Below are 23778 nucleotides of genomic sequence, written 5' to 3'. Positions count from 1 at the left end.
GGCTGGCAAAATTATAAAACTTTTCAAAGTTCACTATTAAACATTATTTTTCATGATGGTATGTTCATAACATTGCAGTATTGGAGAAATTTCATAATGAAGGACAAAGGTTAAAACCATAATTATTCCTTAACTATCTCCATATATACATTGAAAAAATTAATGAACAGCATACAAATATAGAGCAAGTGCCCGAATTCATAGTCGGCCAATATAAAGGTAACAATAAAATTGGTGAATAATATATCTAGTCCCAGGAGGTCCAACAGACAAAATCCAGTAAAAACGTTAAAAACCACATACTAAAAGTGTGCAAAAACTAGTGCAATGATTCGAGTCCATGAAATGGACTAGAGCATGATAATTTCTAAAATTTACAAATTATCAAGTACATGTGGCTCCGCCTCCACAGGCTCCAGCATGCCTAGCGGCAACCGTCACTGGAGGCGGAGCCACATGTACTTATCAAGGTGTTCTGATTCAACACTGCTGCTTCACTTCCTGAGCCCGTGAGCAAGAACTTTGATGTTCGAAATGCGTTGGACGTTAATCTTGAAGACATACATTGCTGTTGTACAGTGCTGCTAAAATTCTGCATTAAAGGCTGTATTTTCCTTCGAGGCTCCTCAAATGGGCAGTGCTTTGTTTGAAACATGCATATATATGTGTATATGCATATATATGTGCATATATGCATGTATATGTGCATATATGCATGTATATGTGCATATATGCATGTATATATGCATATATATGTGTATATATGCATATATATGCGTATATATGCATGAATATATGCGTGTATATGCATGTATATATGCATGTATATGCGTATATATGCGTGTATATGTGCATATATGTGTGTATATGCGCATATATGTGTGTATATGCGCATATATGTGTGTATATGCGCATATATGTGTATATGCATATATATGTGTATGTGTTTTGTTATGTTATACGGAATTTGTTAAGCGCACGGGCACCCAGAGGTTTCATGGCGCTGATTTGAGGAGATGACAGACCGTACCTAACCAAACGCGTGTTTGAATAACCAGGTCTTCAGCGCACCCCTGAATTCCATGAGATTAGTGCAGCTCCGAAGTGACAAGGGGAGGGAGTTCTGGGTCTTTGTGGCCAAATGAGCGAAACGACATCCGCCCAGACGTTTCCTTTTTGAAGGAGGGCAAAGTGAGGAGGGACAGATGGGCGGATCAGAGATTGCGGGTCGGTTCATGTTTGGTTATAAGGTTGTTGATAAACTTAGGGCTTTTTCCGTGGAGGGCTTTGAAGGCCAAACAGCCTACCTTGAATGTTACCCGTTGGGCTATGGGTAGCCAGTGAAGAGTGGCCAATAATGGTTTCGCCGAACTCCTACCGTTGCTTTTGAAGATTAGTCTGGCCGCCTGATTCTCCACGATTTGCAGGCGTTTAGACAGGGCCAGGGGGAGGCCTAAATAGATGGAATTGGAGAAATCTAATCGGGAGAGGACCAAGGCGATAACCACCTGAATGAGGGCAGGGTGCGTGAGTAGGTGAGCAATTTTCTTAATCTTACGTTGCTGGAGAAAGCTGGACGAGATCACCGCTCCCACCTGGCTTTTCAGGGAGAGATCTGAGTTGATGGTGATCCCGAGGCTTTTCACCGAGAGAGAGGGAGATGGAGGAGATCCCATTGATGACGGCCAGAATTGAGGGCCCCAGCTGATTGAACTTTTACCTGGGAGTACCAGCTCGGTCTTTCCGGGATTGAGTTTTAGGTGGTTCAGCTCCATCCACTCTTGATTGTGCAGCATTGTAGCCTGGATTTCCTCGACGGAGACAGTGGAGTTTAATAGGAAAATTAGCTGCAGGTCGTCCGCATAGTTGTAGATTGTAACCCTCCTGTTTTTTAAAGAGTGTAATATGGGTTTTGAGGTACAAATTAAACAGGAGGGGGGATAATGATGAGCCTTGCGGGACGCCGCAGGAGGTGGGCAATTTGGGCGCTGTAAAGTTCCCGAGCTTGACTGCCTGGGATTCTTCGCTCAGGAAGGACTTCACCCAGCCGAGGTGTATGTTTTATATTTAAGGCCTGGGCAGTAAATTTCGTTCTGCTCGCGGAATTTGGGTAATTCCGCATTCTGTGGAGAACGCAAAATTACCCAAAATTCTGCATTCCGCAACTTTGCGAAATTTTTGTTTGTTCGCGTTCTCAAAATGCGTGTTCGCGAGATATTTCCCCCTGAGCACCCAAACAGCGATTGCGAACAGTAAAAAAGCATTGCAAACAAGCAATTCCGCGTGTTAGCGGAATTTCTGCTTGTGCGCGGAGATTTTTTACGTTTCGCAGGGATTTGCGTAACGCGATTATGCCAATTCCGCCCAACCCGAATATATATGTATATGTATGTATGTGTGTATATGTATGTGTGTATATGTGTGTATGTATATGTATATATGTGTATATGTGTATATATATTTTTACATATGGGTATGAATTTTTTAACCTTTGTTGCCATCAATAGTGCTGCAGCTACAGGAGTGCTCACGCCTGGGAGAGGGAGTCTCTGCTTCTGATCTCCAGTAGCCTGGGCAATCTTTCACTCATGGTCATTTGGCTTTGTTGGAACCACGGATGATCCAACATAAAGCTGCTGATCAAGGTGTTCTTCTGTCCTTGGCCTCCTGTGAAAGCTTTGATAGGAACATGTTAAGTGAGACTGAAGGTTTTTTCAAAATATATATGTTTGAGGCATATGAGCTGCAGATTGCACACTATGCATAGATTGCCACCTAGTGTTGGGCCCAGATGTTTGCAGTTTGTTTTGTAGAAAAGTCTATGGAAGTCACAGGATAGGTGACTCCTCTTTTGGATGATACTGCGCATGGTCATGGGCTCCATCCCCAGATTGTTTTTTTTCCACCACCGGGCTCGGATGTGTTTCCAGCGCTCCGTGTTGAAACCGAATTCCTTCGGCACGCAATCCTCACCAACTTTCAGAAAATAAGTTTTGAACGCTTCTCCACTCGACGTTATTCTTAAAAGTCGAATACTTCGATTCTGGTCGTCTTCGGCGGCCTTCGGGCCTAGTTAGGCCTCAACTCCAGCTCATGGAAAGGACGCCCTTCGAAGTGTCCTCAATGTGGATCGAAGTTTCCCCACACCGACCTTCATGAGGTGTGTAACCTCAGCCTTTTTCCGGAGCACGAGGCAAAGGACTGCTCAGCTTGTGCCTCTTTCCGCTCCAAAAAGACTATCCGGGACCGAAGATCGCGAAGAACAATGGCTCGATCTTCAACCTCCATTCCGGACGACATCTTTGAGGAAGGCGTCAACGTCTCAAAACAACAAGACGTCGACAGCGGTTCCGAACATGAAGATTCGGATGTCGAGGACATCACTCCAGCACAACGGGTCGTAAGTAAGACAGTCGACCCCGACCCTTCCTAGACACCCTCAAAGAAGGCCCAGGTTACACCCTCGGGCTCGGGTGCACACCGACACTCCGCTTCTACTGCCCCACTTTCGAGACTGGCAAAGAAGCCAATTAAGCCTTCAGGCAACTCTGGCTCGAGTCAGCCTTCGCATAGTGTCGGTGCCAACTTACAGGGACCGAAAAAGACATAGACACCGGCTACGCCGACGTCCAAACCATTGGCGCCGAAACCCACAACTCCTTCGGCACCGAAACCCAGGTCTGAACAAAGCAAAGCTTCGGATTCCAAAAAAATGCCGGAACTGAAAAAAGCATCGGATCCAAAGAAACAACCGGATCCGAAAACAACACCCGACCCGAAAAAACCTTCGGAGCTGAGACTCCTGCTTCCCCGACAAAGGACATTGTCAAAAAAACAAAGCAAGCCGCTTCGGTGCCGAAACCTTCTACAGCACCAAAAGATCGACCTCCAGCAGAAGACTTATCTTATCCAGACCCTGCCCAAAAGACTGGCTAAAGACCCAATAACTGGACAGTTGATTTTGGCCTCAAAGAAACGGCCACTGGACAAACCAGCTCGAGCTCCGCATGCAATGAAGGAGGACATGGCTACCTCGCCTTTAAGACTGCCTTTCCCTTCTCCACCTATGCCATCACCACAGACTCTCATACCACAGCATTCCCCAGCATCCTCTCATAGGGGTGATAGTTCTGATGATATGAGGGGTAACATGCCTGATCCAGCCACACCCACAGGATCACCTGACCCATGAAATGATTACACCACTCCATATGTCCCAAATGTCCCTCAGGATGACTTCTCCCCTCACAGCCTTCCCCACCAGAAGACACTATAGGGTTTAACGAATTGATACACAGGGCTGCACAATATCACAGGTAGACCTACATACAGACCCTGTAGATGAAGACTTCCTGATGGATACCTTTGATAACGCACAAAGGTCTACATCCATCTTACCAATGCTCAAAGGAGTAATTAAACACGCTTTTGAAGTCTTTAAAGATCCAGTCATAACTAGAATCATTAATCCTCGTATAGAGAAGAAATATAAAGCCGCCCCTTCAGACCCAGCATACATTAATAGACCAGTACCACTAGACTCACTTGCAGTTTCCAACGCACGCAAGAGAGCAAACTCGCAAAAATCAGGTGATGCTGCCCCACCAGATAAAGAGTCTAAGTTATTGGACGCATCAGGGAAGAGAACTGCGTCTCAAGCAGCAAACATGTGGCGTATCGCCAACACGCAGGCATTGCTAGCCAGATATGATAGAGCACATTATGACTAATTAGAGTCAATAATGAGACACCTCCCTGATAAGTACAAGGATAGGGCACATGAACTCATCCAACCTCCGTCAGATGTGCCCTTGATGCAGCGGATACTGCGTCTAGAGCAGTTAACACCAGCATCTTACTACGCAGACACGCCTGGCTACGTATATCGGGATTCAAACCTGAGGTACTATCGGCCACATGCATCATTGCACCCGTTTGCGATTCCTAAATTGCGAAAATTAAGGAATCGCAATTTAGAAATCGCAAACTGCAATGCATGAAAAATTCGCTTTTTCTTTTGCGATTCAGTATTTTTCCTTAATTGTGATTCACAATTTGCGAATCGCAATTAAGGAAAACCCTTCCCATTCATTCCTATGGGCCAAAGAACCCCTCCCTGCACCCCTGAAATGTAACTTCAAATGCAATGTACACACACACATGCCCCAAGAGCATATGTGTGTGTAAATTAAAACTATCAAAAAATGCAATTTGTGCATATTTGAACGTTTTCGGTAAATCAGCATGAAGTTCACCTTCATGCTATTTTACCACTTCCAAATTGCGAATTCGCAATTAAAAAATGATCATGCATTGCATTTAAGAAATCTGAAATTGCGATTTCTTAAATGCAATCGCAATTTTAGAAATCGCAAAATGGTTGTGATTCCTAAAATTGCGAAATGCAAGATGCATTCCAAATTAGTCAATTGCATTAGCAAACGGCCGAAAATTGCGATTCGCACCGTTTGCGAATGCAATTGACTTTGATGCATGTGGGTGTAAGTGCCATTCTTAATCAACCTTTCGATGAGCAACACCTATTTGGACCCAACGTGGATGTATCTCTTGAAAAAATGAAAAAAGATACAGACACCGCCAAATCTATGGGAGCCCTTTAGACGCAGGCTCCCAGACGTTCATTTAGTCGCTCATCCTATAGAGGTGCCACCAGAGGATATTCCTCAGACACAGCCTCTGCCTCATACAAAGCCCCCACACAATCCACTTACGGCAAGGGCTACCAAAGGGGGTGGGTACAGGGGTAACAATAACAAGGGCAGAGGTAAAAAATAACAATTCCCGCTCTGCCTCCACCACTGCCCAATGACTCCCTTCCCCCGCCCCACTCCACTCCTGTCGGGGGAAGACTCCGATACCTGCCAGCCAGGGAAAACATCACATCAGACAGGTGGGTGTTACAAATTATTCAATCAGGTTACTGTCTGGAACTAAAATCTACCCTCCCAAACATACCCCAAAGCAGTGTCCAATGTCACAGGAACATTTAACATTGCTCAGACAAGAGGTAATATCCCTCCTGCAGAAAAATGCAATATAAATAGTTGCAGAGCACCAGGAAAACAAAGCAGTATACTCACTGTATTTCCTAATACCAAAAAAGGACGGATCTTAGACCCATTCTAGACCTCAGACCTCTAAACGTTTACATTCAGCCGGACCATTTCCATATGGTCACACTTCCACAGGTCCTTCCACTACTGGTACTAAACGACTTCCTTGCCACTCTAGATCTCAAGGACACCTACTTCCATATTCCCATCCACGCAGCGCACTGAAAATATCTCGGATTTGTGCTAGACGGGCAGCACTACCAGTTCAAAGTAATCCCATTCAGAGTCTCAAAGTGCCAAGGGTGTTTACCAAATGCCTAGCAGTAGTAGCAACATAACAAGGGAATATGCCTAAACTGATAAGGTTGTCAAAGCAGTGAATGGCTCCAAACGGAAGAAAAACTAATTTCAACCGGAATTTTGCTACTTAATAGCTATTTATTCATTTTTAATGAAAAAAAATGCAATCCATGAATTCCAAACAGGTTGCATACATTAAATAAAGGTGAATTGTACACAACACAATTACACACACATTTACACTAGTCAAGCATATCAGTCATTCAGCTCACATACATACACTCATACAAGACTTGACACAACCTAGGGTTGCGGATGTGCCAGTGTGAGGAAGTAAAACTACCCCACTTCCCCACTGCTCTCTGTGCACACAGCTCCGTCAATGCACCTCAGCCCTGACCAGTGCTCACCACCCCACCGGATTCATGCATCCTGTTGTATCTCATCCTGCACCCTACACTTTTCTTGCACAGGCAGCGAAATGAAATGCAATAGGTCTCATATTTGCGAGAGATTAAGCTAATGGCAATGTAATTGACACTGCCATTTATTTATCTGTTTTCAAAACCAACACATAAATAAAATGTTGTCATTTACAATGCCAATAGCTCGAACTTTTCCAAAGGCGAAGCCATTGCATTGTAAATGCTTGTTTCGTTGTGCGGGTAGCTGTGGATTTGGTTCCTGACTCAACTTACACCTAGGGAAACCAGGCAAACCTGCCCCTTTTTTATGATTATCATTCGTGTTTTAGTTTCTGGGTCGCAAGGTGGCATGGTTCACCTTACCCGCCGCCTCTGACCCTTTGGTACTGTTTGCTATTCTGATTCAAGCATGTGAATCTATAAAAGATACAATACCGGAGAAAAAACAAGGTGGTTACCTGTCCACTGTGGTTCTTCAGCATTGATATATTTTATAGATTCACATGTGACCCTCTCTCCTCCCAAGTTCACTTTCCATACCTCTTTTATTTCCTTGTGGTACTCTTGCTTGAAATCCAAGGTATGGTGGCCCTGCAGGGGAAGGAGGCTCTATGGTCTATGCTCTGATTGGCTAGAGTTTGGATGTTTTATTTATTTTATTTTACAGAGTTTTATATAGCGCGAACAAGAACCGAATCGGGTATCAGAGTGCTTTACATGGCACCAGTTGTATTACAGGAGGACGCACTCATTTTTGTTAGGCGCGGAGAGATTAAGTGATTTGTTCAGAATCACAGGATGTTCAGCGTCCTTGCCGAGACTCTAACCCAGTTCCCCTGATTCGAGGTCGACCGCCTTAGCAGTTAGGCCAACTCCTCTCCCTTTATAACATTGGTAATAGGTTGCTCAAAGCTAGTATATTCCTTTTTTTTTTTTGTAAAATTTTTATTTTTGCATAGAACAAAATGAAACACAAGAAAGGAAAAAAGCACCGAGGCGCCTCACATGTCCCCACGCAGGGGGAGTAATCCAAAGCAAAACGATGGTGATGGTACATCGCAAGAAGAAATCTATGTCAGTCAATCTAGGTACCTGCAGGGAATAAAAAGCAATAAATAACAGACAACATCGGTGTCGAGCCTTGTGGAGAGAGAATGTCCCAAAGCAAGCAGGGCTCCAGGTTAGTGCAGTCCAGTCAAATGCACCTATTGGCGAGCCCGGGCGCCCGGGTGACAAAGGAGAAAGAACAAAGAAGAAAGGAAAACGCAACTCCCAATCCCCCCCCCCCCCCCCCCCCCCCCCCCCCATGACGGTGACACACACTTTCCACACTCATTCAGCAAATCGCACTAAATTTGGAAGAGATGTAGAGATCTCAAAGATGCTGGGCAAACTGCCGACGGTAGACCTTTAGATAGAAAAGCAACCAGGGGTCCCCTCACGTGCAAAATTCCTTAAAAGCTTCCAAAGTCGTGCGTGCCACAGAGATACCGCAGGTGCCTCCTTTCGCTTCCAAGCCGCCGCCAACGTGAGCTTGGCCGCCCCCAGGCACAGCCACATGATCTTTTTATCAGATCGAGTTTGATGTTCAAGATCGGGGTCTCGTAGACCCAACAGTACCGAAGCCATAGAGTCCTCTATAGGGTATTGAAGAATATCTTTGATATGTGAGAGAATTTCCTCCCAGTAGGGCCGAATCACCGGGCAGTCCCACCAAATATGGCGGAAATCCCCTAGGAATCCGCATCCCCTCCAGCATTTATCCGAGGTAGCCGGGTAGATGCGGTGGAGCCTAGTCGGGCAAAAATACCATTGCGTGAGAGTCTTTAAGTGAGCCTCCCTAAGGTGTATCGAGTGGTTAAATTGGGTCACATCCCTCCAAAGTGCCGACCATTCATTATCGGTAACTTCTCTTCCCACCATCTCCTCCCACTGCTCCATATATCGTGGCCTAGGGGACTGTTCTGATTTAAGCAATAATTGATAAAGGAAGGAGATGACTCCTTTCATGGAGGACCTCCGCAGCAAGAAAGCCTCGAACGCCGAGGGGGGTCTCGTAGCCGCCTCCAGCACCCCTGGAGACCTGGCCCAATGCAGCAATTGGACATGCCGATACCTATCGGTTTGTGGCACCTGATAATCCCGTACACAGTTAGCGAAGGTCAAAGGGTCAGGGCCATGAAACAGGTGGGTTAGCGCCCTACATCCACCCTCCCTCCATGCGTCAAAGGCCCCCTCAGTAAGCGCCGGTGGAAAGGCTGGATTAAAATGCAAAGGCGTGAATGGAGATGGAAAGTCGTCTACCGCTCGTCAGTAGCCAGGGTATCCCAGACCTTCAGTGTAGTACCCGTGGGGGTACTAATATACGCGTTTAAGGGACAATCCCTCTTCGGCTTCCAGGTCAGATCCCATATGGACCGGCCAGCCACACTCCGGTCCATATGCAGCCAATGTTTTTCTGAAAACTGCTACGACCATTCCACCATTACCCTCAATTGAGCAGCCTTATAATAAAGATGCAGGTCCGGCAAGCCCACTCCGCCTTCCGATCTAGGCTGGCGTAAGACTGTAAAGGATAGTCGGGCTCTGCCCCCTTGCCAGACAAATCGCAGCACCTGCGTTTTAAGTCGCCGAAAGTAAGCGCTATCTAGCGGTATAGGTAGGGCCTGAAATAGGTACAGATATTTGGGGAGAAGGACCATCTTAATAGCATGTATCCTACCCAACCAGGACAGGAATTTGGGTTTCCATCTCCCCAATTCGGCCCGGGTCTTCGCCAGGAGGGGTGGGAAATTGGCCGCAAACAATTTGCCTACCGTCGGGGTCAGGTGGACTCCCAGGTAAACAATCGACCCAGTCGCCCAAGCCAGTGGTGTCAGCGTCCGCACAAGCGCCACGTCAGTTTGTGAGAGTCAAATTCAGGATATATGACTTGCCATAATTCACTTTAAATCCCGCCACTTCCTGAAATTCTACTAGAATCTCCCTGATGCAAGGCAAGGAGCCCGCCGGGTCCGCTACCGAGAACAAGATGTCGTCCGCGAAGAGCGAGATCTTATGTTGCTCCCCTGTGAACGGTATGCCTCTCACCCCCTCATGTTCCCTCACCGCCACCGCCAGAGGCTCAATGCTAAGCGCGAACAGTAAGGGAGAGAGGGGGCACCCCTGTCTGGTGCCTCTCTAGTGCGGGAAGAAGGCCGACATCTGGCCATTCACTACCACCCTCGATCGCGGATTGCAGAAGTTAGCACTCACCATAGTTATAAATTTATCAGAGAAACCAAAAGCCGTCAGCGTGTTAAACGGGAAGCCCCAATCCACCCGGTCAAAGGCTTTCTCAGCGTCCAGACCCACGAGCACTGCTGGGATACGGAACCTATCCGCCTTTTCGATTAAGTGAACCACTCTACGAGTATTATCGTGGGTCTGGCGTCTCTTGATAAAGCCAGACTGGTCCGGGTGGATGATCGCCGGCATCAAATCCTGTAAGCGGCATTGCAGGATCGCTGAGTATAATTTAGCGTCGATGTTAAGTAAAGCTATGGGGCGAAAGGACGCACATTGCTCCAGATCCTTCCCTGGTTTCGGCAGGACCGTGATCACCACCTCGGCCAGAGTCCCTGTAGAGGCTCCGGATGCCGCCATATCGTTAAAGAGAGACACTAGAAAATCACATCGTTCGGTAGCATACGTTTTGTAAAAAACCGCGGTGTAACCGTCCGGACCTGGTGCCTTGTGTAACTTTACATTTTTAATGGCGGAGAGAACTTCCTCTCTAGAAATTGGCGCCTCCAATAATTCGTTCCATTCTTTAGATATTCGTGGTAGGGGCAAACGTCGCAGAAACTCTTTGGGAGTCTGCTCCCAGGTCATCACCCGTGTACAGATCGGCGTAAAAGCGTCCAAAAATGTCCGCCTTCGTTTTGTCCCGGTGTTGCAGCTCGCCCGCAGCGTCTGATGCCTCCTATGTATTCTCGCTCTCTCCTATCCCGCAGTTGCCGCGCCAAGTGTCTACCCACCTTGTTCCCGCATGAGTAGGATTGACGCCCCAGTCTCAGGAGCGTGAGTTCGGCCCTATTGGCGTAGTGCGCCCTCAATTTCCCCCTTACCGCAGTCAGTGGACGGAGGGTCACCCTCGAGGGGTTGAGTTTGTGAGCTCGTTCGAGCTCGACCACCTCAGCCTCCAGGGCCTCACGTTCCTTCCTCCGCAGGGTGTTGAGCTGAGAGTTAAGGCCCAGACATGTGCCTCTGATTGAGGCCTTAAAGGCGTCCCACGTGTTCGAGAGCGAGGTGTCCGACGGGTTTAGATCAAAAAATTCTTTAATGGCAAGCCGCAACGCCTTATTGGACGTATCGTCCCTGATCACTGAGGCCGGGAAATACCACTTCCGTTGCGCAGCACCGGGCGACGACTAGTATATTCTTATGGGCATGTAAATATTAAAGTTTACATACTATTTGACTGTTACCGTGGGACTCCCCACCATGACGACGGGGAAGATTCAAGCATGTGAATCCATAAAAGATATCAATACTGGAGAACCGCAGTGTACGGGTAAGTAACGTTTTTTTTACATATGGATTTCTATGGCACAAATCTAGCCAAAAGGTAGCAGAATGCTGTACACAGTCCAAGACAAGCAGAAAGTCAACAAGTAATGGAGGAAGCTGAGTTGTGGATGGTTACTGCACTTGATGCAGTGTTCTGTAGCAATCTTAACCTTCAACTCTTTCCAAAACTGGAGCCGAGTAGGGGCTGTCCTGATGGATTCAGGGATGTTGTGCGAGAACCTGGGTGCATGGATGGAAAAAAGGCCTGCCATCTTGTTTTGTTTTACATTTCTTAGCCTGCAGCGGTTGTCCTGAAAACCACTAGAGATGGCGAGCTTGTCTGCAAGATAAATGGGGCTTCTGATCATGCTGACAGTATATTTTCCTCATAATCATGTTTGTCTTTGAAACTTAACAACTTTGCTGCCTCCTGCCCTAATTTTTTATTTTTTGAAACATTTTATTAGGTAAGAGAAAGGGTTACACAGCATCATGCCTACAACCAATCATTTGGCCGGCAGCGCTTCAAGACAGTACGTGCCATCAGCATCAAAAATAATAATTAGCACTTGTTAACACAGCAAGCCGCCTACAACCGCTCCGGGTCGGCAGCGTCTTAATGTATAAGCATTGAGACAAACGTACGTGTGCATGATAAAACCCTCTACAATAAAAGGAAAAAATTGCGGTGAACACAGAAGCTCCTTGGCAGTCTCAATCTAGGAAGTTATAATCAGCAAGAAGTGGTTAGCATGTCTTAACACAGTGACCCCACCATACGAAATATTCAGACATACTTAAAACAAACATGGTAAAAAGAGAAGAGGAGCTCTCGAGAGCCCAGCAATATGAAGCATCCCACCGGGGTAGAACATAACTCAGAGGCTATCAAATAATATACCGTATGGGCATCAATTGCGCCCCATGTCATGGCAAGTGTATGCAGTCCCTTAAGCATTAGCTCTCGGTTGGTCGTCTGCCTCACCACGGGTTAGTAGGTAAGCTGCGAATGGGGCCCATATATCTCTGGGACGAGAACTGCTAGGTAGAAGTTCAGCATAGAGGGCGGATTGCTCCTGGCAATGAATCATGTCTGCAAGCCAATCTTTAAATTTCGGTGCTCTGCCCCTACCCCACTTGCAGTCTATGCGTCGTTTGGCCATCAACAAAGCAAGTGATATGAACCTGCAATGCGTTATTGGAACTGGTTTGACATAGCTCAGTAGTGCGATTAAGGGTGTGGCCTCAATGTGTGCATCAGTTATCTGGTTAAGGACTGTGAAGACATGGCCCCAATACTCAAACAAGCATTTACAATGCAATGGTTTTGCCTTTGTTAAAGTTAGAGCTATTGGCATTGCTCTTGACATTATTTTTATTTGTTTTTTTTAACATAAATAAATGGCATTGTCATTTACAATGCCAATAGCTTAATCTCTCGCAAATGCCACACACAAACACCCACAGAGAGCCCCCCCACACACACACACAGCGCCCCCCCACACAACCACACAGCGCCCTCCACACATACACCCACACAGAGCCCCCCCCACACAGAGCAGAAGTATGCTACATTTAATGCGAGTCACAGGGCTTTAGATCTCATCCACAGAGGATACCAGACCCTTCTGGTGTGCATTAGTTATCATTCTGCGCAGTCTGTATTCGATCCATCAATCTCTGCGTCACTGGAGAGCGCGAGATACCCGGAAAAATAAACTGCGCGCGCATGACGCAGCCCCCACCTCCCAATCCTGACAGGAGCCGTTCAACACCCCCTTCGTACGCTGTGCTAGCCTCCGCAAGAGGCTGATGTGGCGTAAAACAATGCAGCATTGCAGCTCTGGTGACCCATAATAACCTCCTGGCTTGCAGGCTAGCGAGGCAGCTCAGCGGGTCAATGCGCCCACTTAAAAGAGGTTGGCGCAACCGGCATGCGAAAAATTCCAGGCCCAAGGGCCGACTCACTCATTATTTTTAATGTAGATGAAATAAGTAAACGCCTGATCAGTTTTACTGCTCGAGAGTTTGATTTTGGACTTGCTTTACAAAACCGGGGAAAGTGCGTCTATATTTATGATCGTGTACTAACCCTAGTGTTTGTGCACCAGTCTCTCGGTCCAGGTGTGATTGCCCAGGGCTCTATGCTTCACAGTAGATTTTCTTAATACCCAATATCCAACATAATGAGTACCAAACAATAGGTACCTGCCCTCTGCTCCCCGGCGATAGGACTGATTTCAGCAGCGCAGCACGCGCCAGGAGGTGCTCTATTATTTTTGTTACCTGACCTGGAAAACAGCCTCCAGGTAAAAATCTCATTCCATATACATAACTAGATGAAATTACAATACAAAAAAGTTTTACAAAATATTTACAGTGCATAATTCCAATTAAGTATGCGAACTACTTATTAACCCCAGCTACAAATGCGGCAAGTAAAATACTGCTACTTAAATTTACAAGAGGACTGAACTTGGCACTAGAGCCAAGGATGACTATTGTCATCTCAGGATGCTCATCCTGTACAAAAGGAGGTCCCTCTTTCTGCTCTGTATACACTCTTTTGCACCGGAGCCAAGGGCACTGTGAACTTAAACAGATCCGAAGAAAGAGAAAGCAGACGACCACCACCAGTTCCATCTACATGTCCGATTTCTCCATCAGTTGTATGATTTAGCCCTGCATGATCTCTGGCTCTATCGTGGTTACAGCACAATCTAGTGCATCTAAATCACTGAGCTCTAGAAACTCATCTTGCTTAAAGTCCACCAAACAGCACCTGCCTGGAGCAAACAGATGTGCCAGCTTGCAACTTACTCAAACACAAAGGGTGTGCAAAATTGGTACAGCATGGTGTGTTATAACACATCTTTTCCGCAGATACAATGAAAAGTTTACAAGACTCCTAGCACAACCCCACAATTGTACACTGGCCTCACAGAGACAGAAATTGTTATTAGATGTCCTTTTTGAAGTTTTATCAGGTGATACAGGCTTCCTAACATCACTCCAAACATTGTACACTGGCCTCGCCGAAACTAAAATGATGTTATTAGATGTCCTTTTTAAAGTTTAATCAGGTAAAAGGCCACTTATGATCACACTGTCCTCAGAAGCTGTGTTATAACATATCCCTTCCGCAGATAAAATGAAAAGTTTGCAGGGCTCCTAGCATCACCCCAACCATTGTACAATAACCTCACAGAGCCTACGATGGTGATAGTATATATCCTTTTTAAAGTTTAGTTAGATGATAGGCCATGTATGATCACACTGTCCTCACAAGCACCGTGTGATCTGTTATTACTTATCCCGTCTGCAGATACAATAAATGTTTACAGGACTCCTAGCATCACCCCAACCATTGTAGACTGGCCTCGCAGAGTCTAAAATGATGATACTAGATGTCCTTTTTAAAGTTTAATTAGATGATGGGCTATCTATGATCACACTGTCCTCACAAGCAGTGTGATCTGCTATTAAATATACCGTCTATAGATACAACAAATGTTTACAGGTCTCCTAACATCACCCCAACCATTGTACACTAGCCTCCCAGAGCCTAAAATGATGTTATTAGATGTTCTTTTTAAAGTTTAATCAGGTGATATGTCATCTTTGATCACACTGTCCTCACCAGCACAGTGTTATGCGTTATTACTTATCCCATCGGCGAATACAATAAAAGTTTACAGGACTCCTAGCATCACCCAACCATTGCACACTGGCCTCAGAGCCTACGCTAGCCTCAGAGCCTACGATGATGTCATCATGTGCACTCTACGATCCACTCAGGTTACAGACCTCCTATGATCACCCAGTCTCAGTGCCCTGGGTGATGTGTTGTTGTCCCTGGTGCAGCAGGGAGGCAAAGTGGGTGCAGCTTTTCTACCTCTCTTCCCTCGCTGGGTTTTATGGAGCGTGCATTCATTCACACATTTTGTTCTGTGCATTTTCTGGCGGGCCTCGCCTTATGTAAGGTCAGTGGGTGAATATCGCACAAGCAGCCCTCTGGCACTTTGTTTGCAGGTCAGCCAGCTTGCCTAGCCTGGCTATGGGCAGCGTTTGAGTGACAAGAAGCAGGGCGCTGTTTCCACAGCGCGTGCAGGGTCCCGGGATTGCAAATACCTGAGGTGGAACAGTCAAACGCAAGGGAGCAACGCGACACCCTGCGTTTATTAGCTGCCTGTCACTTTAGTTTTGGAAACGTTTATGGCTGCAATTCATAATCCCGGAATACTTCACCACAAGCAACTCTCGGGTTCTGAGATCACACGGTGCGAAGGTCACAACTGTGGCAGCCCGAGGACTCAATTCACGGCGGCCACGCGTGTTAACGGTCGGCGCATGTGCTCTCTGTACAGGCTGCAGGGAAGGGGAGAGGGCCGGCGCTGTCCGCACACTGAACCAGCAGGAAGAGCTCGAGCACCGGAAGAACTGCCCCCGGATCGAAAGAGTGCGGGACCCAAAAGGAATGCATCAGGGGGCGCAGTCTTCATAGTCGGGCACCAATAAAAATAGATCAAAGCAACCATCCGGCAAGAAATATTCAACGGTAGGACTGGACTCCGATAACATATTTATTGTATCGCCGCTTAATAATAATCTCAACAGGCCACCCAAGCCGCTCCTGGCAAAACGGCTGCAGCTTGTAGTACATCGGAGACGACAGCGTCCTGCCTCGTGGAGATTGCAAGGCGGCAGCGACCTCGCTTAAGCGGCGGTCCGTAGCGACGAGTGAAGGTAGGAGCCCATCGGAGACGACAGCGTCCTGCCTCGTGGAGATTGCAAGGCGGCAGCGACCTCGCTTAAGCGGCGGCCCGTAGCGACGAGTGAAGGTAGGAGACAGGGGGAGAGAGGTTGGGGCAGGAAGGCAGGGGAAGAGAGGAGGGAAAAAAAAAAAAAACTCGACTCACCTGCACCATGCGACGGCGGCACTTCTCCGGTCTCCCTCTTCGGCATGGGAGACCGGCAACGTCGACAATCTCTCTGGCACTTCTCCGGTCTCCCTCTTCGGCATGGGAGACCGGCAACGTCCTCCGCATCTCCCGGGGTTCCCTCCAGGCCACGGGAGCCCCGCGGGCGCCGCCATACTTCTTGCCGTCTTCCTTCTTCCCCCGGGTTGCGGGGGGCGGGCACTTCCGGCCGGCCGCGCTAGGATTGGCCGGCCGGCCAGTCACGGGGCGGGAAACGGGGGAGGAGAGACGCAGAAGTGCCGGCAATGCCGGACCAGACTCGGGGGCGTTCCCGGCGTCGCGTGACGTCGGCAAAAGCCAAAGAATGTCTGGAACGCCCCCGTGTCTGGTCCGGCATTGACGGACAGGCCCCTCGTCCAATGGCAAGGCTCCATTTACGGAGCCAGCCAATGAATGACGAGGGCCGAGCCAAAGCACACTACAATTCTCATCAGGTTTTCGCCTGCGCGAAAAAGCTGCGCAGAAAGCGCAGCTTTCGCCAGGCAAAACCTAAAAAGGTGGGACATTCCCATGCCAAGTGCAAAAAGCCAGCCTGTGGTGCATGACACCTATCTCAGTAATCTGTATCTCGGAGCTGGTGTCTGTGCATACCAGCTGGGGTGCAATACAATCTATGCAAATATTTATAATGTATGATCTGAAACAGACTACTGGCAGATATGCGCTCCGTTTGCGAGCAACAATATTCCCACTGCTCTTCTGTTATGGCTGTTCCCAGTTCAGCCTCCCATTTAGTACGTGATGGCGAGTCTATGGATGTGGATCTTGTGTGTGTGATCCGATAAATAAGTGAGACCAGCCTTCTAGGTGAGGATTGTTGTAGTAGAGCATGTAACAGAGGGAGCATTGGGGGTTCGGCAGGAAAGTCAGTGTGCAGTGCTCTAATACCTTGCTTAAGTCTAATATATAGAAAGCTATCTAGTGGAGTATGGTGTGTTCTTGAACATCTCATCCGAATCTCTGAATGCACCATCAGTGTAGAGATTCCCCCAAGTTAAAATGGACACTCATCTTTGCATCTTGTGGAAGACAGCTTCCTGTAAAGGTGGCATGTTTGGATGGTAAGCCAGGGGGAGCAGTGGCGAATATAGCAGTGGGAGATCATACAAGCTTGTTAGTCGTTGCCTTGCCATGCCGTGATCGTGGCGTTTACTCTAGTCTGTGTACGCTCTCGAGCATTCAGAGGCATATAGACTGCCCCTTCTATCGGGACCAGGTGTAACATCCAGTGTTCAGCCGCAAGTTGTGGCATGTATTTGGGCTGTCTGATCCAAAAATATAAATAATGTGCCTGAGGGCTAAGATAATAAAGTTCAAAATCAGGAATGCCGAACCCACCCGCCGAATAAGGTCTAGTGAGTGTGGACCATTTCAGTCTGGCTCGTTTGCCGCCCCATACCAGCCTGCTCATCTCTGATCGGAGGGATGCAAAGAAAGGTCTACCTGGAGAATAGGGAATATTTAAGAATAAATAGAGTAATTGAGGTAGAATTCCCTTCTTAATCAAGGAAGCTCTCCCCGCCATAGAAAGCGGGAGTTATCCAGCGGTCAATCTTATCCGTGAGGCGGGATAGTGTCACCCCATAATTGAGTCTCATGAGTTCCTCTCTGTCCCTAGTGACCATGATGCCCAAATATCGCAATTCTCCATCGCACCACTCTAATGGATACTGCAAAGGAAACCGCGTCACCGCATCGGTCAACGGGAAGAAACAGGACTTACTCCAATTTATCTGAATGCCGGACAGACGCCCAAATGTCACAAAGTTTCTCAGAAGGGTATTCAAATTGCATTGTGGGTCCCAGACGTATAGAGTAATGTCGTCCACATACATGGAGATTAATATCTGCCTCATGTTGCATCGGAGGCCTAGGTCATTATGGCGTTGTCGTAGACGAGCCGCCAATGGTTCTGTAGCGAGATCAAACAAGAGCGGGGACAATGGGCACCCCTGACGCATGCCCCTGGTGATGAAGAATGTTTGTGAGAGCTGTCCATTAATCATTACCTTCGCACCAGGCTGGTGATACAACAGGCGTATCCACGATAAAAACAAAGGGGGGAAGCCCATGCGCGACAATATTCCAAAAAGGAACGGCCACTCGAGCGAATCAAAAGCTTTTGTAGCGTCCAGAAAGACCGCTGCAAGGGGTAGCTCAGGGGCCACATTATACAGCAATGTAAAGAGGGTCCTCCGGTTGTGGGAGGTGGATCTACCGGGGACAAATCCAGACTGATCTGGTAATATCAGGTGTTCCAGCAAAAGACTCACTCTGTTGGCAATGAGTTTGGCCAAGATCTTAGCGTCACAATTAAGGAGGGAAAGGGGTCGGTATGACCCACATAGGTGAGCAGGCTTATCTGGTTTTAACAATGAAATGAGTGCCTCCCTCATTGAGGCAGGTAGAAAACCCATGCCAAGCAATTCTTCATAAACGTCACGTAGAATGGGGGCCATCAAATCAATGTAAGTTTTATAAAATTCGACGGGTATGCCATCCATCCCTGTGGCCTTACCCGACTGAAGGCCCATTATGGGCTCTCGCATTTCATCTAATTCAAAGGGTGCAAATAGAAATTTCCGATGTACATCACTGAGCCATCCAAGTGCTACGTCTCCCAGATACGCATCTAGGTCTAAATTGTGGGGGCCAGAGGTTGTGTATAGAGCTTTGTAGTGGTCAGTAAAATCACGAAGAATGCTCGCAGTGTCACAGTGGCGTTCGCCTTCCCGTCCCTCCAATCTCCAACACAAAATTGGAGTGTCTGGGACGCCGGACGGCGTCCGCCAGGGCCTTGCCAGGGCGTTCCCCCTCACCATATCGGCGAGCCTGCCAGTGTTTCCCCTGAAGCGCATTTCTCTTTGTGCCTCTTCCATGTGATCATTAAGCGTGGAGCAAAATTTTTCTCGCGTTTCACCATTCGGTGTACGCCTCAGAGTAGCTTCCAGGTCCTGTAGTTCTCGCTCTAATCTGGACAGCGTATTAAGGATATCTTTAAGGATCCCAGACCCCTTAGAGATGCAATAGCCTCTGAGAGTCACCTTAAAGGCTTCCCAAATCGTGTCTACACTTTGAACTGACCCCTTGTTTCGCTCAAAGAAGTTCTGCACTTCCTCGTGCAGCTCCTCCTGGAAGACTGTCTTAAAGCATGCACGTGTTAAGCCGCCATGCGGTGCGCGGGGGGCTAAAGTCAGCGTATGAAAAAACAAGTCTGACGGGGGCATGATCCGAATATGTCCTGGCCAAATGCTGAGACTGACACAATGCGGGCCCAAGACCAGGAGAGACAAGCCAAAGGTCTAGCCGGGCCCAAGCGGCGGTATAAGCTTTGAAATGTGTACCCTCCCTGTCCAAGGGATGCAGGTGTCGCCAGGCATCTAGCAACTGGTTATCTTCTATAATAGCCTTGAGCAATAAACCGGATTTAGTGCAATGGTGTGGAGCGGGTTGCGACCTGTCCATGGCTGGCGCATATGTGACGTTAAAGTCGCCTCCCCATATATTGTGTGTGGATCCTGTGCGTCGTATCGCCTCCCACAGGGAAGAGAAGAATTCGTGGGCACCTACATTAGGCCCATAGCAACACACCAACGTAACCGATTCTAGGCCCAGACGTCCCCAGATCATGCAATACCGTCCTTGACCGTCACAGGACGAACCCACCAGGTGAAAGGGAACTTGTTTCTTAATTAGGATCGCAGTACCCCTAGCGTGAGATGAGTAGGAAGAGAAGACGCTGTGTGCAGCCCATCTGGAGGCAAAGGAGTTGCGCCTCAGAGGTGAAAAATGCGTTTCTTGCAGCATTGCTATGTGGGTATGGTGCCTATCCAGGTATGCCAATATTTGCCGCTTTTTTTCTATGGTCCCTGAGCCCCCTGACATTCCACGTAATAACGTTTAGTCATGTGCCGACATCGTTAGCCATTAGACTTAAGGGAATGTGAAAGAGCTAGTAGGATATGTGGTGTCGAACTTGTACTGATTAATCTGAGACATACCAAGTACCTCCGTGTGTCAAAATTACTCATGTATATGAAAGCCTCAACTTGGACAAGTCTGCCTACCCTTCCCATCCAATCCCCTACCCACTGAAGCAACCCCAACTCGCCAGTATACAAACCCCTCCCTACCCACCCAAACCAGTAAAAACAAAGAAGAAACCTTGCCAGCTCTTGTGGCCAGGCAAGTGAAGGGGAATACCCTTTGGTGGTCATCTAAGCGGCAACACAAACTACCCCATGCTCTCAGAGCTTGTGTAAAAAACACCAACTCCAAAAAGCATACAGGGTGCCCGGCGAGTCATCTGCCGGCAACCCTGAGGGGTCCCCATTTCGGCTAGCACACAGTTCAAACATCTGTGCTAATGTGAACAGACCATACCTACGGGAGCCAATATGCAGATACAGTTAAGCATCGATCATAGCACCTTACTGTTCATCTGCGCCTGCACCTTCCGTTGGTTATTGCCGTCCATCTTCTTCTCCGCCCGCAGGGTGAGCCGTGTGCCGAAGGTGTTTAAGAAAATTGTCCACCTGCTGCGATTTTGTAAAGAAGCGTTGTCGACCCTGGTGGGTCACTCGCAACTTCGCTGGGTACAGAAGAGCATAGTTGATTTGGGGGTTGTGTAGTTTTGCTTTAACTTTCATGAATTTCCGCTGTTCCTCCTGAACCAGGGGTGTGATGTCGGGGAACATGGTAAAGGAGTTGCCTTCATAGGATAACGATTACTTGCCGCGGGCTGCCCGCAACGCAACGTCGCGGTCCCTATAGTTCAGAAGTCTGGCAATTATGGGTCTCGGAGTCGTGCCAGGTTTGGGTCTCTGGCCTAGCGATCTGTGCGCTCTCTCGACAAACTGGGAGGAGAAAGCATCAGAACCCACCGGAGCTAGCAGAAGTTTCTCCACGTAGTCTTCCATGCGACCGGTGTTAGTGGATTCCGGAATTCCTATGATGCGTATGTTGTTTCTTCGACTCCTCGCTTCCAAATCCTCATTCCTGGAAGCAATGACGCGGAGCAAGTTATCCATCCGAGATAGCTGGGAAGTGTGCCTGGCCACCACGTTGTCCGAATCCGAAATGCGTCGTTATGCTTCCGAAATGCGTTCCTCGTGAGCATCCATTTTGTGGGCGATAGCATCCATGCGGGAGGACAGCCTGTTGACCTTGTCTGCTATGGTTGCAAACCCCTGGCGTACCTCTCGCAGGATGTCCTGAACGCCTCGTGTCCTAATTTCCTCCTTAAAAGAGGCCATGACTGTTAATTCAGGTGCAGTAGGATTGCAGGAATGGCAAAGTCCTAGCAGTCATTTGAAGTGCCTCACATTTTTAAAATTAGATCATAAGACGGAAGTTAAGTGCCTTTTGGTAATGTAGGTTGAATGATTACTAATTTTGCCTATGTAGAAGAATGTTGTTCCTAAGGCACCTTAAACATCTTGGGATTGAGATCGCATGAGGCAACACATTTTATATATTCTGTATTGTCACACCAGAGACCAAATCTGCCTTGTCACAAAATTGTCAAACCCTATTTATTTAGTATTTTCATTAATGTTTCACATTAATATATTGAATGCATTTGTGTAAAATTTAAATATTGCACAAGTAAAGCTATTATATTTTTTCCTTCCAGAAAACCCAGAATAAATTCTCAGTTGGTTGCGCAGCAGGTCGCTCAGCAATTTGCTACACCGCCACCACCTAAGAAGGAGAAAAAAGAAAAGCTTGAAAGACCTGAGAGAGAGAAACTTGACAAAGAAAGGTCTGACATGGAAATAGATGATCAAGAAAATCCAGAGTGTGATGCTCTCGAAGAAGACAAACCAATGGACGAACTGCTTGATGAACCAGTGGAAAGAGAGCAATGTGATAAAGAAACACTTGAGAAGGATAGACTTGGTAAAGAAAAACTTGAAAAAGAAAAACTTGATAAAGGAAAAATTGAAGTGGAACATTTTGAGTTAGTAAAACTTGAACTAGAAAAAAATAACGGGAAACCTGAACTAGAAAAGCCTGATAAGCGAAAACCTGAACTAGAAAAACCTGATAAGCGAAAACCTGAACTAGAAAAACCTGATAAGCGAAAATCTGAACAAGAAAAACCTGATAAGCGAAAATCTGAACTAGAAAAACCTGATAAGCGAAAACCTGAACTAGAAAGACCTGATAAGCAAAAACTTGAACTAGAAAACCTTGATAAAGGAAAACCTGAGATGGAAAAACCTGATAAAAGAAAACCTGAAGTAGAAAAGTCTGATAGAGGAAAACTTGAAGTAGAAAAAACAGACAGGGGAAAACCTGTAGAAAAACTGATTAAAGGAAAGCTGGATGGAGAAAGACTGATTCGCGGAAAGTTGGATGGAGAAAGAGTAATGAGAGGAAAGCCTGACGGAGAAAGACTCCGGGGAAAGCTGGATGGAGAAAAGATTGAAAAAGAAATAATTCCAAGTGTTGTGAAGAGAATCGGAAGCAAGAAGACAAGGTATATAAAGAAGTAAAACTTGTTTACTTGCCAGGTTATGGTAATAGCCACATTGTGTTTGTGCCAGCTCTGCAAATGGTTAGCCAAATAAACTTGCATGGTCCTTTTATGCTCCTGGTACCCCTTCCCTAGACCACAACCTACAAATTCACTTGATGCCTCATGCTCAGTGCTGTATTTTACTCTGACCAAGCTGCATCGTAACCTTTTCTCAGAACTGGTTAGTTTTGTATCTTTTCTAGTGTTAATCTGGTAGCTTATTTATATCTGCTGCATGCATCTGTGCCTTACCTTAGACCACACTTGTTAGCCATCCCTGCCATCCCGAACCCCTGTATCCTTTCATCTGCTGTTTTTGTCACAAATTGCTGTCTTCTTTCTCCAAAAGTGAAGCCTCCATCAAGGGTATATTTTAATCACCCAGTCATTTAAAACATCTTGGCTGATGGTTCACCTGTGAATGCAGTGGTACTAGGTACTCGTTCTTGTGTGCGGTGGTCTCTGGTGTTCAAATTCTGCCTCCTCAGATTCCTCTCATGAATAGAGCTTCTTCTCTGACACACGTTGTAGAGATCTTAGGGGTTTGAAATGTTTGTTTGCTTCAGATATGATTTGAAACTTTTTACAAGTGCTACTGTTGCTCATCTCTGACAATCTGAGGCATTTTGACCATGAAATAATATTTTGTGGACTTTAATTGACTCCTGCATTGGGTGAGAGCTTAAGACTTTCAGTACTACTCCAGGCTTTCACTACTGATGCACTGAAGTCCTGGTCTCTCAATGTGACCATACCCAGATGTGCAAAGGGAGCTATGAAAAAGAACTACTAAATAGTACAAAGTTGCATTGTAGCCTTTACATGGCCCTTCCTGCCCCTGACGAGGCCATAAAGCGCTCCAATTGCATTGAGTCCTTGGAAGCGTTTTGGACTCCATTGTTAGTGTTGAATGTCGTTTGGCCTCT

At 47.0% G+C, this 23778-nt stretch overlaps 1 protein-coding gene across 1 annotated transcript in view; it reads left to right on the top strand.

Moving 5' to 3' along the window:
- LOC147659359 (RING1 and YY1-binding protein-like) overlaps positions 1 to 23778 on the top strand; it is a 338398-nt gene that overhangs the window by 234094 nt on the left and 80526 nt on the right. The window contains exon 3 of the mRNA XM_086951802.1: positions 21965 to 22813. Coding sequence (XP_086807928.1) covers positions 21965 to 22813 — 849 coding nt within the window. The remainder of the gene's footprint in view (positions 1 to 21964; positions 22814 to 23778) is intronic.

Source organism: Lissotriton vulgaris, unplaced genomic scaffold (genome assembly GCF_964263255.1).
Source record: "Lissotriton vulgaris unplaced genomic scaffold, aLisVul1.2 SCAFFOLD_643, whole genome shotgun sequence".
NCBI lineage: Eukaryota > Metazoa > Chordata > Amphibia > Caudata > Salamandridae > Lissotriton > Lissotriton vulgaris.
This window is presented reverse-complemented; position numbering and strand designations above follow the sequence as displayed.